Source organism: Staurois parvus, unplaced genomic scaffold (assembly GCF_062004578.1).
Source record: "Staurois parvus isolate SC_StPar_1 unplaced genomic scaffold, SC_StPar_1.0 ptg000572l, whole genome shotgun sequence".
Taxonomy (NCBI): domain Eukaryota; kingdom Metazoa; phylum Chordata; class Amphibia; order Anura; family Ranidae; genus Staurois; species Staurois parvus.
The window spans coordinates 6789017-6803184 of NW_028318368.1; the positions used below are offsets into that span (position 1 = coordinate 6789017).

The window sequence follows — 14168 nt, forward strand, 5'->3', positions numbered from 1 at the left end:
TTCCGTTCACATATGGGCATTTTGAAAGCTCTGCAATTCTGTCTGTGCTTTCAAAATATTCTGCTAAAATGGAAAAAAGAAAAAAAAAAAACAAACCACACAATGCTAATTTCAAATCCCATTAATTTTAATGGCACCGGTGTGCGGTTCTGCTGCAATTGTTGCGCACTAAACCTTGCTGCAAACCACATCGAGCGAAGCAGGTCGCCCAAAAGCAGGAGCTTCCTTTAGGTGGCAAGCTACGCGTGATGCAGTTTGCGGTGATTGCAGTGCGACAATCACGGAAGAACCCCACCATGTTTTTAGGTGCCATTAAAATAAATGGAATCTGAAATTCGCATTGAGTTATTTGCCATTTTAGCACGGCGTGTTGAAATTGCGGCGATTCTGCTCATGGTTCAAAACGCCCATATATGATATGAGCCTAAGAGATCATTGCTCCCAGCATCCACTGAACATTTTACAATGGCAACAGAAAAGCAGAATTTACCAGCGTTTAACAGTAAACTAAGCACTGCTGGCATTCTGATGATTGCATATATTGTGCAGGTTCACTTTCCAAGCAGGCTGTAAAATGTAAAAGGCGGTTCCCCACAAGAATTAAAAATAAGGATTTTTATTTTCTCTGAAACAATACAAAATATATCCTTTGTCTGACAGCTTCACAGAAGATCCACAATCCTTTGTAGATGTAAGCATTGTCTGAATTAAACAAACTTGTAGGGTAGTCTGCTAAAAACAGTGTTGGATGTTATATTGTATGACAAATATAACAGCAGCTGTAAGGGAGGGGATCCCCCCCACCCTCTGTCACAGGGGAAACATTGAGGTGTTGAGGGGATTGTGCAGGAACATGTTACATTCTAAATACAGGTGTAACATGTTAAAAAATGTGAAGTTATCTTTTAAACAATTTGATCACATTGACAAAATGAAAAAACACCATAGCCAAGTGGATAATGTTATTATATGTAGTAACTGCAACATAGCTGCAAACTCCTTGAGTCGTTGGTCATCAGGAGGTCTAGGATGATTAAATTGATTAGTAACCCATCTTTATTTTATATGCTGAACACTCACAACAGAATATATTGGATCTTGGGTATTCCTTAGCATCTAGAATCTTTAGCATGCAGTCCCCTTACCTTTTACCTATATCTAATGTTGTGGTAGATGATACAAAAGTCATGGGCCTGGATGCATGGCGTTATGAGTTTGGGGACTTCCTGGACTTTACATAGAATAAGTTGAACAAAAATAGGTGTACTTGCAGTCCTGCATTTTAATGCTGATGCTGGCTTGATTTTGGATGATTCAAGCCATGTTCCTTTTATATTAAAGGCAAATCAGCTATCAGAAATGGGGTCAAAACCCCTAAACTGCATGCTCAAGTAAGTAAATAAAAAAAGCACTATGGGATCAGTAGGTCAGGCAACTAGCATTTTCAGAAGGTGAGGTTAGCAGTGGCAACTACCACATGTCCATTTCCTATCCATATTTCTTTAAATGTTGACTCGGCAAGCTCATTGGCTCCTGAAGATACACCCAGAAAAGAGATGCTATATTCTGTATTTACATCCAATACAATGTTTGACATACACTTTTTTTTTTTTGCAAAAAAATCCAACGGAACATACATTAACAAACTGTAACCTGAAACGTATGTGTTTGCATGCTGAAAAATTATAAAATGTTAAAAAAAAAAAAAAACAGTCTAGATATCACATTTCTGTGTGTCAGGGTTCATCACAGAATCTGATGTGTTTGCAAGCCTCCTGGGTTTTAACAAGGCGGATTTTCTCAGCCTTTGCAACCAACTGTAAAGAAAAACAAAAAGGAGAAAGAAATTAGAATGTAACTTAACTTGATTTCAAATCTTTTTCTCAAAAGGAAATGATCAGAATTTGAATACGTGGGTGGTCCTGCCTACTTGTAAATGAAGGCTTTCATCCTTATCCTTCCTGCAGCATCAGGTATCCTGACACATAATATGCATTTGCTTGCTCCAGGTCACTGAATTACTAAGTACACAGTGGTGCATAAGGATGAAAGCCCAGAGCAGAACCTCTGTGTAGGAGTAACTGTACTGTTGAACATAGACTTGTGATATGTAAACTTGAAATAGAAGGCAATTTACAACTATGTGTCCATGTTACATAGTTAGTCTTGCTGAAAAAAGACAAAAGTCCACCCAGTTCAACCATATTAAAAAAAAAAAAATTATAATCCTACACCCACAGTTGATCCAGAGGAAGGCAAAAAAACCAGCAAAGCATGATCCAATTTGTTCCTGCAGGGGAAAAAATTCTTTCCTGATCCCCCAAGATATTCCCTGGATCAACTTTACCTATAAATGTTAGTATCCAGTTATATTCTGTGTATCTAAGGAAGAATCCAGGCCTTTTTTAAAGCAATCCACTGAGCTGGCCAGAACCAACTCTTGAGGGAGTCTATACCACATTTTCACAGCTCTTACTGTGAAGAAACCTTTCTGTGTTTGGAGATTAAATTTCTTTTCCTCCAGAAGTAAAGAGTGCCCCCTTGTCCTCTACAACTGTGTCCATGTACAACAGTAACAATGAAGGTGTCTGTGATGAATAGTCTTTATTTTATTGATTAGCACTGCAATGCCACTTTTTATTTTTTTGTTAGTTAGCTGGCTTGTTTTAGCTTGTTGTTTACAGACCCGTTTCAATAACACATATTGCGAATGAGGATGGTGGTTAGAGTAATTTCCCTAAATGGGTCTATACCCATCTACACAGGGATCAACTAAAACGTTATACAACAATATACAGTGACTAGAAAGATTCACATAAACAGCGCTCTGTCATACTAGATTACACTTAAAAATTAAATAAATAAACCAATGAAAAACAATTATAAAAGGAAATAATATAGAAACTTCCACCAAAGTGAAAAAACTGTGAAAAAGTTCAGTTCATTTTAGTAATGCAATATCTCTTTAAAGTAGCTTGATCCACCATCAATGTGATCCTGCAGTGATTATCACCCCATTGATTTCAACAAACAGCGCTCTGTCATACTAGATTACACTTAAAAACAGGAGTCATAAATAATCAATATCCAATCAAAAACAATTATAAAGTAAATAATATAGAAACTTCCACTAAAGTGAAAAAACTGTGAAAAAGTTCATTTCAGTAATGTGATATCTCCTTAAAGTAGCTCGATCCACTATCAATGTGATCCTGCAGTGATTATCACCCCATTGATTTCAACACTCACCAGAAGCTGGTGAATAACCAGCAGTGGAAAAATCAGAAGAAAATCAACCTCCTTGATGTTGAATGGTTGTGAAAGCGACAATAGGATAATCAGCCAGCAGCCCAAAAACAACCTGCGATCACTCTTACTCCGATCTCCTCATCATCCATATTAAATATCAATTCCACTCCATATATGGGCACAATAAAACAGCCACATAGTGCGATTCCATAAACACATTATCTTAAAAGCCCCCCTTAAAATGAAAACACTCACACTGAATTAAAAAGTAAAGCACATTGCAAGCATAGCACTTCTAATATAATGGCTGCCACTTCTGACACCCTCAGAGGAAGTCGGAATGACGAAACGCGTCAGTACGTGAACATCTGTGATGTCAGCACGGATGCCGGGACCACATGGCGCGATCATGTGACCGTTCCTGCGGGAATCCATAGGAACCAGTGTGTGGTGAGACTGTCACCAGCCGCAGAAGTGGTGGCCATTAGATTTGAAGTGCTATGCTTACAATGTGCTTTACTTTTGATCTCAATGTGTCATTTTAAGGGTTTTTTTTTTAAGATAATAAATGTGTTTACAGAATCACACTATGTGGCTGTTTTATTTTGCCCATATATGGAGTGGAAGTGATATAATTTAATCTGGATGAGGAGATTGGAGCAAGAGTGATCGATAATTCACTGATTGAAGGTTGTTTTTGGGCTGCTGGCTGATTATCCTATTGTCGCTTTCACAACCATTCAGCATCAAGGAGGCTGATTTTCTACCGATTTTCCACCAGCTTCTGGTGAGTGTTGAATTCAATGGGGTGATAATCACTGCAGGATCACAGTGATAGTGGATCAAGCTACTTTAAGGAGATATCACATTACTGAAATTAACTTTTTCACAGTTTTTGCACTTTAGTGGAAGTCTCTATATTATTTACATTATAATTGTTTTTGAATGGATATTGATTATTTAATCTAGTATGACAGAGCGCTGTTTATCTGAATCTTTCTAGTCACTGTATATTGATGTATGAGTTATTTAAAATGGATGATTTGTTTTACTATATATAATTTTAATTTATGTGTTACCTTCACCATCACTTTAGCACGGAGATATAGGCTGTGATTGGCAACATATATATATATTGTTTGTGAAAGTTATACACATCGGAGATTTATTGCAACTCTGTATCGATTTACATCACTGCATTCTTTAAAAATGCAAGCAGTGAAAGTACCAAATTCGGCCTTCGTAATCAGCCCTTCATAGCTGAGCTCAGACTTGAGAATTACGAAGCACCACAAGTAGCAAATCCATTTTGCTGCAGTGTAAGAAGTAGGCTGACAGGAAGGTACAGCACAATGATGGAGGGATGATTTCAATGTTCTGCTGTTTCTCATTTAAAAGGCTTGGGGAAGGACAATGTCTGTAAATGTTACTTAACTACAGCAAGGACAATTTAGTCCTTCTGCTCTACAGATGAAGCTGTGCTGTGTAGTCTAAGGACTGGGTTGACAGAAATGCAAAATGTTTTGCAGATAACACAGCTCTCATATTGATTTTATCTGTAATAGCTGTTTGCTTGCAATTTAGCTTTTAAGGTACCCAAGCCATTATCTTAAAACAGGTGCAAAAAATAAAAAAATAAAGACAATGCTGTCACATTTGGTTTATATAGTTGGGACTTTAGAAGTTTGGCTAATGGCAGCTCTTTATACTTCCCAAATTTTCATAGTGGAATTATTGTTTGATATTAAAGCGGTAGTAAACTGCCAAAAAAAACCCCCAAAACAATTCCTGTGCAAAATAATGTCAAGACTTAGAACAAAGCCCTCCAGCAAAGCACTGTCACTGCTGACAGGGCTTCCATCTTTACCTGGTCTTCCTTCTGGGTTAGCGGGCTCTGGCTGCTTGATTGGTCAAGCCACAATTACGTCACTCCACGCATGCACGTGGGAGTCTCCGCTGTGGCACAGAGCTGTGAAGGAATGGCACAGGTATGTGCCGGTGACGTCACCAGCTGCAGGGACACGGAATATCTCCTAAACTGTGCATGTTTAAGAGATATTCCTTGTACCTACAGGTAAGCTTTATTATAAACTTGCCTGTAGTTACAGGTGTTCAGTGGGAGTTTACTTCCATTTTAATGTCATTTTACACACCTTCATAGGTAGTTTTACATGGGTGTAAATGTATTAATGAAATAATGGTGTCCCACTAGTATGATACACCAATTCTGACTGGCTTTAATGAGCTACAATAAGTTGCTACAATTAAAATTGTTAAACTGGGTATGCATGGTTAGTTTTTTTCTTCGTTCAGCCAGTGGGCTGAATGGAAAAAAACAAAACAAAAAAACAAAACAAAACACAAGACAGGATTTCCCCTCATCCACACAAATGATTTGGACAGAGGAATCCCTCCGCTTTAACAACAATGTATTCTGACAGCGGAGCATCTTCTTTCTCAGAATACACTGATTAGTGGCTGTAACTGAAAGTTTTCCAGTGTGGCTGTTGAACAGAAGTCGATTCAATAATCAACTTCCGTCAAACAGGGAGGGACATACAGATTGAATTCTGGCTGGTCCTTGCGGAACTGGCCAAATTTCGATTCATCTGTACCCACTCTGCAGTGTACACTGCATCATTTGATTGGACTCAGCTGCAGTATAACTAAAGGAAATTTTTTTTCTTTTAAGTTTTGGACAGAGTAGAGATGGATAAGTACACCAGTTAGATTTTACTGCAGTCTGTGCCCCCATTACAGAGATTCATCCTCTTTATTTGTCCTGTTTACCATTATCATCGAAAGTGAAAGTAAAAGAAACCCCCAAATTTTGAGTTGCCCCAGAAAAGTATCAGGAGGGAAATGTTTCAATGGGGACACTAGTTCTAGTAACCTGGGGGTTCCCAAGGATTTCCCTTGGCTAGGGGACAGGAAGTGAAGGGAAATAGCCTCAATGGGGCACAGATGGCAAAAAATAAATGGACAGGGGTTATAACCCTCCATTAAATTATTCAAAACGAAAAAAATAAAATAAAGTTTTGCCTATAGTTCTACTTTAAGTATGGGGATCAGAAAGGTCATACACTCCTCAGATGTTTTTTTTTTTGCCTCAGTGACTAAACCTTTTACAGTAAAATAGTCAGCATAAGAGCCAGGCAATTAGCATTTGGAGACATAAAAGTCAATTACAGTACTTTATTCTCTCATGACAAAAAACCGCTTCTTCAGTAACTTTCACTATTCATTAACATGTTGAGAAACATTGTTCCAAATATATAAACAAAATACAGTAATTTAGTTTGGAGGTACCAGGGATACAAATCATTGTCACAAAGCCTTACTCACATCCAAACACATCAGAAAACACCTTATAGAACAGTCTACCAGTTGATCATAATCCTAAGACTCGACATTGCCAATAAATTACCAGTATTTAGAAAGATATTAGCCCAGCTGCAAAGAAAAAATAATACAATTATAAAATTCACCTTTTCAGTCCCCCGCTTCTTTTCACGAGGTCTGTTCAGTTTTGCCTGCCTGTCCACTAAGATCTTCTGCCAATATCGCTGCTCATTGTCTCCTAAAGAAAAATAGATTTAATTGCACACAATTCCATATCTGCAAACAAAGTACAAGCAACTGCCACCAATGAAGTATTGAATAAAAGTGCACTGTGACTTGCAGCTACTATACTGGCTGGAACCCAAGAAAAGCAAGACATTATACATTATACCATTTCCTTATTCAATTTTATTTAGCATAACCTTCAACTATGTAATGCATGGTCCACCTGCCCTTGGTCTATCCATTAAATACATGTGCCTCTACTATGGGGGCTCTCAAAACTTCTAGAGTTAGGAACTACAGAATATCAGGGTGCCATGACGAGGCTCTGTAGCTTACACATGTATTTGCAAATGTGTGCTAACTAGGGATGCACCAAAATTTTGGCCACCGAAACATATCGGCCGAAAATAACCCTATAGGCATTTTGGCGATAGGAAAAATGTAGCTGATACAGGTGCAGATACAGGGGACTGTATGTACTGCAGATGTGAGAGGGGGGGCAGCGGAGAAAGGCAGGAGAGGAGGAGTGTATCCAGTGACTGGCTGTCACTATATGTCACTGCCGTTATTAAATGTAATTACAGGATTTTATTTTTTCTTCACTATAGCTCAGAGAATCAGCTGTCACTTTCCCCCAGCTAAAAGAAACAAAGCTTCCTTTTAGTTTATTTCCCCAAAAAGAAACAATGTTTAAGTTTCTTTCCTGAGATAAATAGAAACAAAGTTTCCTTTAGCTCCAGGGAAAGTGACAGCTAATTCTGTGAGCTATACTGAAGAAAAAAAAAAGCTGGCAATTGCATTTAAAAATTGGCACCAACATATAGTGAAAGTCAGTAAGGGAGCCTCTCTGTATACACTGCTCCCTCACTGTATACACTGCTCCTCCCCTGCCCCCTCCACTGCGCCTCTCCCCACCCCCCTCCAAAAAGGACCTGTCACTCATATGCTATCACATAGGGGACGATTGGTCCCCTATGCGATAGCAATGAAATCTTAAGTTAAAAAATGATTTTATATATACATACACACATACATACACACGTACATACAGATACACACACGCACACTTACAAGAAAGTAGAAAAAAAGTACAAAAAAAAAATTGGAGCCTCCCCACCCCCAGATACATTTCGGTTCGGTTTTCGGCCACATGCATTCTGAATTTTCAGTATCGGTTTCGACACCATAATTTTAATTTTGGTGCACCACTAGTGCTAACTAAACCCCTGTTTTTAACGCATACTGTTAGACAGGATAATTCAGTTTGTTTGCAGGCTGACTGGCAAGTCGAGCCAGGAATTTTTCTCTTTTGTTGTTTGACATGTGTCACCCTTCCATGTGCTCCTTGCTGTGAAGGCCAGTTATAGACTAGGGCAGTGGCCATGTCTTGTACTGTTGAATTGTTGGCGGGGGTGGAGACTGGACACCTTAGCTGCCATTGTGCTATATGCTGGGTGTCCAGTGCGCTCCTGTACCTTTAACCCCTTCCCGCCAGCTCTTCCCGGGCCTTTAAGAGTTTCAGAAGCCTGGAGGCAGGACGGGCGGGGTTTAGGGATCACCGTGACCGCCAAAGGTCCCAATCGAAAGAGCAGACCGGGACTACCGTGAGTACCGGACATGTGTGCTGGGAGAGCGCAGGGTGCGCGCTCTCAGCGCATATGGTTTTTGTTAATTGCACGCAAATGTGCGGCCGCACGGCGTCTAGGCCCAGACGCCGGGAGGCCGCACATTTGTGTGTGGCCGGCGTGAAGAGGTTAAGGAGGGGTGGGCTCCCTCAGGTCCACCTGTCCTTGGTCTATCTATTAAATAACATGTGCCTCTACTATGGGGGCTCTCAAAATTGTAGAGTTATGAACTACAGAATATCGGGGTGCCGTGACAAGGCTCTGTAGCTTACGCATGTATTTGCAAATGTGTGCTAACTAAACCCCTGTTTTTAACGCATACTGTTAGACAGGTTAATGCAAGGCCTTGCCTGACTGCATATAAACTGAAAGTGTTAAGCTTTGACCTCATTATATGGTTTTGGATCTAATCTAAAAGGAAAATTGTACAAGAAAATCGTATAATGTATGGCCAAGCCTTACATAGACTATACAAGGTTATATCTGAAATGCAGATGGTATCTGTAACCAATTTTGATGCTTGAGTTTCATCCATTCTATACCCTGCTTTACTTTTTTTTTAATTTATATATTTATTTATTTTCCATATAAAAAATACATATTCTTCATTTCTCTCATATAACATACAAAACCTTCAATTATATTTAAACCCTTAATTATATCCCTTTCTATCATTGTTCCCATTCTATCTTTATTCCCCTTACCCCCCCACCCTGAAAGAAAAAAAAAAAACCCTACAAGTAAAACCACCCACTCTGCATTTCTCATTACGTCTTTTCCTAAGTAATATGTACTGTCACCTCTCCCATTCTACTACTTCATATATTTCACCTTGGACACCTGCTTTACTTGTTAATGTACTGCTCAGTAGGTGACGGATATCCTTTAACCATTTCCTTACCCGTGAGGATTTGAAGCTTCCAGTTGTGCTTGCTCTGCAGCTCAGAGCGTGCTTTCAGAACAGCTTGAGCATCTTCAGGAGTCTTACAGCGAGCATGACACTCTGTATCCCCCTCCAGCATATCTACATATACTACTTCAGACACTGCAGATAATATCTCCTACAAAAAAAAGGTTTAATGGAATTATATTTTTCCATCTAGTGTTATGTAAAAGAGCATTGTAAATGACCTCTGGATGACTTGATCATTACAAAAAAGAAGTGCATGGAAACTGTTGCCTAATTCTTATTTACTCTCCAAACTTAGGATTCTTGGAATGAATCAAGGTACAGACTTTCTAGAAAATGGTATAAAATGTTTTCCTGCCATCCATCCTCAGTGTCTAAAAACCAAATATAGTTGCCAGTATCCTCAAGTCTTGGACAACTCTGCATTTATGTTAATGTATTCAAATGCAGCTCCCTCTCCAAGCCCACCAAAGGCCGCACATTATAGAAACTGAGATAGCACAGAGAATCATGTAAAAAAGGTTGGAGTCACATCCAAAAACCTACAGGGAAACTTATTAAATTTGACTGTAAAAGAGCATATGATACCTTGAATTAGATAACCTAAGAATATTTTCTATATAATTTATTATTTTTTACAGGTACTTATATAGCACCGTCAATGTACGTAGTGCTTTACATATACAGTATATTTTACATTCACATCAGTCTCTAACCCTCAAGGAGCATACAATCCAAGGTACCTAACTCAAATTCATAATGTCACTAATCCAATTATCTGAAGAGATTTTCCAAAACGTTTTCTGGCATACATGGCACTATTGTAGAGCGCAGGGTATTTTTGTCAAATTTCTAGAGTTTGGCTTTAAATAAGAAACTAAACTCAAGACTTGTGTAAGATGGAATATGCAGCTACAACTGTAAAAAAGAGCCAATAAATATAGAGTTTTCTCTGCTTACCTTAATGTATTTACGAATTGGCAAAGGATCTGAGCAGGTGATCTTCACAATAACACCACAAACAAACTGGGGTCCTAGATTTTCATTCTTTGCACTATTTGCTGTTGAATGCATGAGAAAAATGTGAAAAGAAGCTGCCAAAATATAATGTGATGGAACATTACACAGAAACTGAAAGAAAATAAACAGGGAAAATAACGGGACAACTAAAATTAATTCAATGATGAGTACATTAAAAAATGTTTTTTTTAAAGCAGATGTGTAGGCAAAAATAGGACGCCAATTGAATCCAGTTATATATTTGTTACACATGCTTAGATGTATTTTTACATGGTACCTCAATCTGTCTTCATATTATTCATCTGCAATACCCAATATAGCAGTATTCATACTGGTGAGGAAGACTACTGCATAGGAGTGACTTCCATCTACCACTGGGAATATGCTAATGGAGGGGGGGGGGGGATTGCAGGGTAAATGCAACTTTGCTTTTCTTTTCTACAGGTTGGAGCAGTCTAAACAAGCTATTGTGTTTCAGCTGTGGTGGAAAAAAAAAAAAGATGTAGCACCTGGCTTTGCTGTTTGGTAGGGGTGCATAGATCACATGAGTTAGGCCTCAAACACACTGCAGCTGTCAAACGCCCATTTTACAGGCATTTGACATGTTTTTTTGTTACCCCAAAATGCCTCACTTTGTTAGCCTGTGTCCATGTACACAAACCTTTTTAGGAGTTTAGAGGAAGAAATCTGAATGCACCAAAATCACATTCAGGAGCAAAAAACGTTTAGGCAGAAAAAAAAAAAAACACTGTTCATTTCAATGGCCAGAATAAATTAATATTCTGCTCAATTAAATAAACGCCAAGACACGTGACGCACATGTCTAAAAGCACCTTAACACATTAGAAAAGTGTGGCTTTAAGTGCGTGTTTTTTTTTTTCTCCCAAAAAATATTTTAGTAACCATTAGCCGCCTGGCCTATAGCCGTTTGGTGGCAGCAAAAATGCATCAGCTTTCTGGGTGCACACCATTTGGCGTGCTCCCGCACATGCGCAGTTTGTGCGGTTGCAGAGCCGCGCAGCGGCGCGATCTGTCACCGGCCGTGTACCTCGGACAGGGCCGATGACAGATCTGAGTACCGGCCCCCGTTGCCGGTACCATGTGACCTGCTGTGACCAATCACAGCAGGTCACATGACAGTTGTATACAATGGATGGCTTCATTCATGCCATCCATTGTATACTAGTGCCTAGCTGTGAATGGTCACAGCAGGTCACATGCACATGTCATGTGATTAGCTGTGGCCAAATCACAGCTAAGCACAAAGAAAAAAAAACAAAAAACCTAAATGAATCGATTTCATTCAGGTAAATGCTTGCTAATAGCAAAGTAATTCTTTGCTATAAGCAAATTGTGTAAAAAAAAAAAAAATACTGATCACTTCCCCAAAGTAGTACAATGTTACTATGGTAACATTGTACTACTTTGGTCATAGTAAAATATGAAAAAAAAATCTTAAAAAAAAAAAAAAATGTAATAAAAAAATATATATATTTTTTTTTCATACTGTCACCAGTCAGTGTCCCTGTTCACTGCCATGCCAGTTATATGATGATGCTGTACTGCACTGGTGACAGTATGTAAAAAACAAAAATAGTGAAAATAATTTTTTTCATTTTCCGAAAAATTATGACAAAAAAAATACAACTTCAAAAAACGCGCCATTCCTCTTATGAAGTACGTCGGACTGTCTACTCTGCAAAAAGGGGTCATTTGGGGGATATCTGTACTGCTCTGACATTCTTGGACCTCAAGAAATTAGATTGGCTGTACTTCAGGATTGATCAATTTTCAGATCTATACCATAGTTTGTGAACTCTATAACTTTCCTACAAACTAAATAATACATCCTAATTTGGGTTATTTTCACCAAAGACATGTAGCAGAATACATTTTGGCCTAAATTTATGAAGAACAATTATTTGTAAACTTTTATAACAGAAACAAAGAAAAACGTGTTTTTTTTTCAAAATTTTGGGTCTTTTTTTGTTAATTTAGCAAAAAATAAAAACCCCAGCGGTGATTAAATACCACCAAAAGAAAGCTCTAGTTGTGTGAAGAAAATGATAACATTTTAGTTTGGGTACAATGTTGTATGACCGCGCAATTGTCATTCAAAGTGTGAGAGCGCTGAAACCTGAAAACTGGCCTGGGCAGGAAGGTGTAAAATTGCCCGGTATTAAAATGGTTAAACAATAAGGCATAGCAAAGCAAATACAACTACGGATCGCAGTCCTAGAATAGACACAATAAACGGTGTCCCGTATCGCAGACGGGTCAGACATATAGATTACAATGCAATCATAGCGTAACAATGCAGTAAGACAGGTGTATATTACATTACTGCAGATATGAAGAGTTTACTAGACGAGGTTATGTAGATAGTAAAGGGTACTGACCCATGTAATAATGAGCTTTTATGATGAGGGGGTACGAAGTGTCGGGTAGGGGTTGCTTTGAAGAGGTTGCGTGTTCTGTGTTGTGTATCCGGATTAGAAAATGTGTGTTACCTAGAAGTATTTGCGTCTTGAAGGAAGTAACTGCTATATTCTGTTGAGGAAATGTGGATGATGTGAGTATTTACTAAAGGAAGTTAAGTGCGTTTTAAATGCTGCTTTTCTCTAGTCAGGAGAAAAGCATTCAGAAGAGTCTAGTGCGCATGAGACCTTACTACACAAAGGTTTTAGCAGGGAGAGCACTCACTGACCACTTTATTAGGTACAGCTGTTCAATTGCTTGGTAACACAAATTGTTAAATCGGCCAATCACATGGCAGCAACTCAATACATTTAGGCATGTAGACGTGGTAAAGACAACTTGCTGAAGTTCAAACTGAGCTTCAGAATGGGGAAGAAAAGGGATTTAAGTGACTTTGAACGTGGCTTGGTTGTTGGTGCCAGACAGGCTGGTCTGAGTATTTAAAAAAAACTGCTGAACTACTGGGATTTTTATGCACAACCATCTCTAGGGTTTACAGAGAATGGTCCAAAAAAGAGAAAATATCCAGTGAGTGGCAGTTGTGTGGATGAAAATGCCATATTGATATCAGAGGAGAATGGGCATTTGATTTCAGCTGCAACATTCAGATGGTAGGATCAGAATTTAGCGTAAACATGAAAAAAATGGATCCATCCTGCCTTGTATCAATGGTTCAGGCTGGTGGTGGTGGTGTAATGGTGTGGGGAATATTTTCTTGGCACTAGTAAGGTGTACCTAATAAAGTGGCCGGTGAGTGTACGTGTTGTGTATATTTACTTTTGTACTGCAATACAACTCTGTGGCTGTTTCAGGTCAATCTACCTTTACTGTCAAGGTTTTCTCCAGTTGGCTCAGTTTCCATCTCTCCTGTAGAACGGCTTATTTCATTTAACGACTTCTTGAGGGATGCCATGCTGGCTCTCTGAAGTGACAAGTATTCAGTCTTGAGGTCCAACCATTCCTTCCTGTGGTAAACAAAGGACATTTACTATATCTGTGAAAGTTATTTTATTGAGTGCAACACAAAAACAGATGTTATATATAACCGAAAAAAAAAATAACGTAGTACAATTCCTAGGCACATTTTCCTGCAAAAGCAGTGTACAAAGCCTACTTGCAATACAGTCTTAAGGCTGGATTCACACAAGCAACTGTGAACAGCCACTGGTGCTCACTGGGAGGACAAAGAGTCGACGCATAGATCCCGGCACATTGCAGGGTTTACTTTATTTTTTGTTATAACTATAGTGAAATGTCACAAATTTAAAAATATTATAAAAGAAACCTTTCTTGAGAGGCTAATCACTGTCCGGAAAATA

The 14168-nt window shown here is 38.7% G+C and overlaps 1 protein-coding gene across 4 annotated transcripts in view; it reads right to left on the reverse strand.

Moving 5' to 3' along the window:
• Positions 1-600: 600 nt before the first annotated feature.
• Positions 601-14168, reverse strand: part of LARP7 (La ribonucleoprotein 7, transcriptional regulator) — a 59349-nt gene continuing 45781 nt past the window's right edge. For all 4 annotated transcript variants that reach the window (XM_089691845.1, XM_089691843.1, XM_089691842.1 and 1 more), the window contains 5 exons: positions 13672-13814; positions 10312-10412; positions 9343-9502; positions 6738-6829; positions 601-1817 (listed from right to left, as the gene is read on the reverse strand). In XM_089691845.1, coding sequence (XP_089547971.1) covers positions 1737-1817; positions 6738-6829; positions 9343-9502; positions 10312-10412; positions 13672-13814 — 577 coding nt within the window. In that variant the 3' untranslated portion in view covers positions 601-1736. The remainder of the gene's footprint in view (positions 1818-6737; positions 6830-9342; positions 9503-10311; positions 10413-13671; positions 13815-14168) is intronic.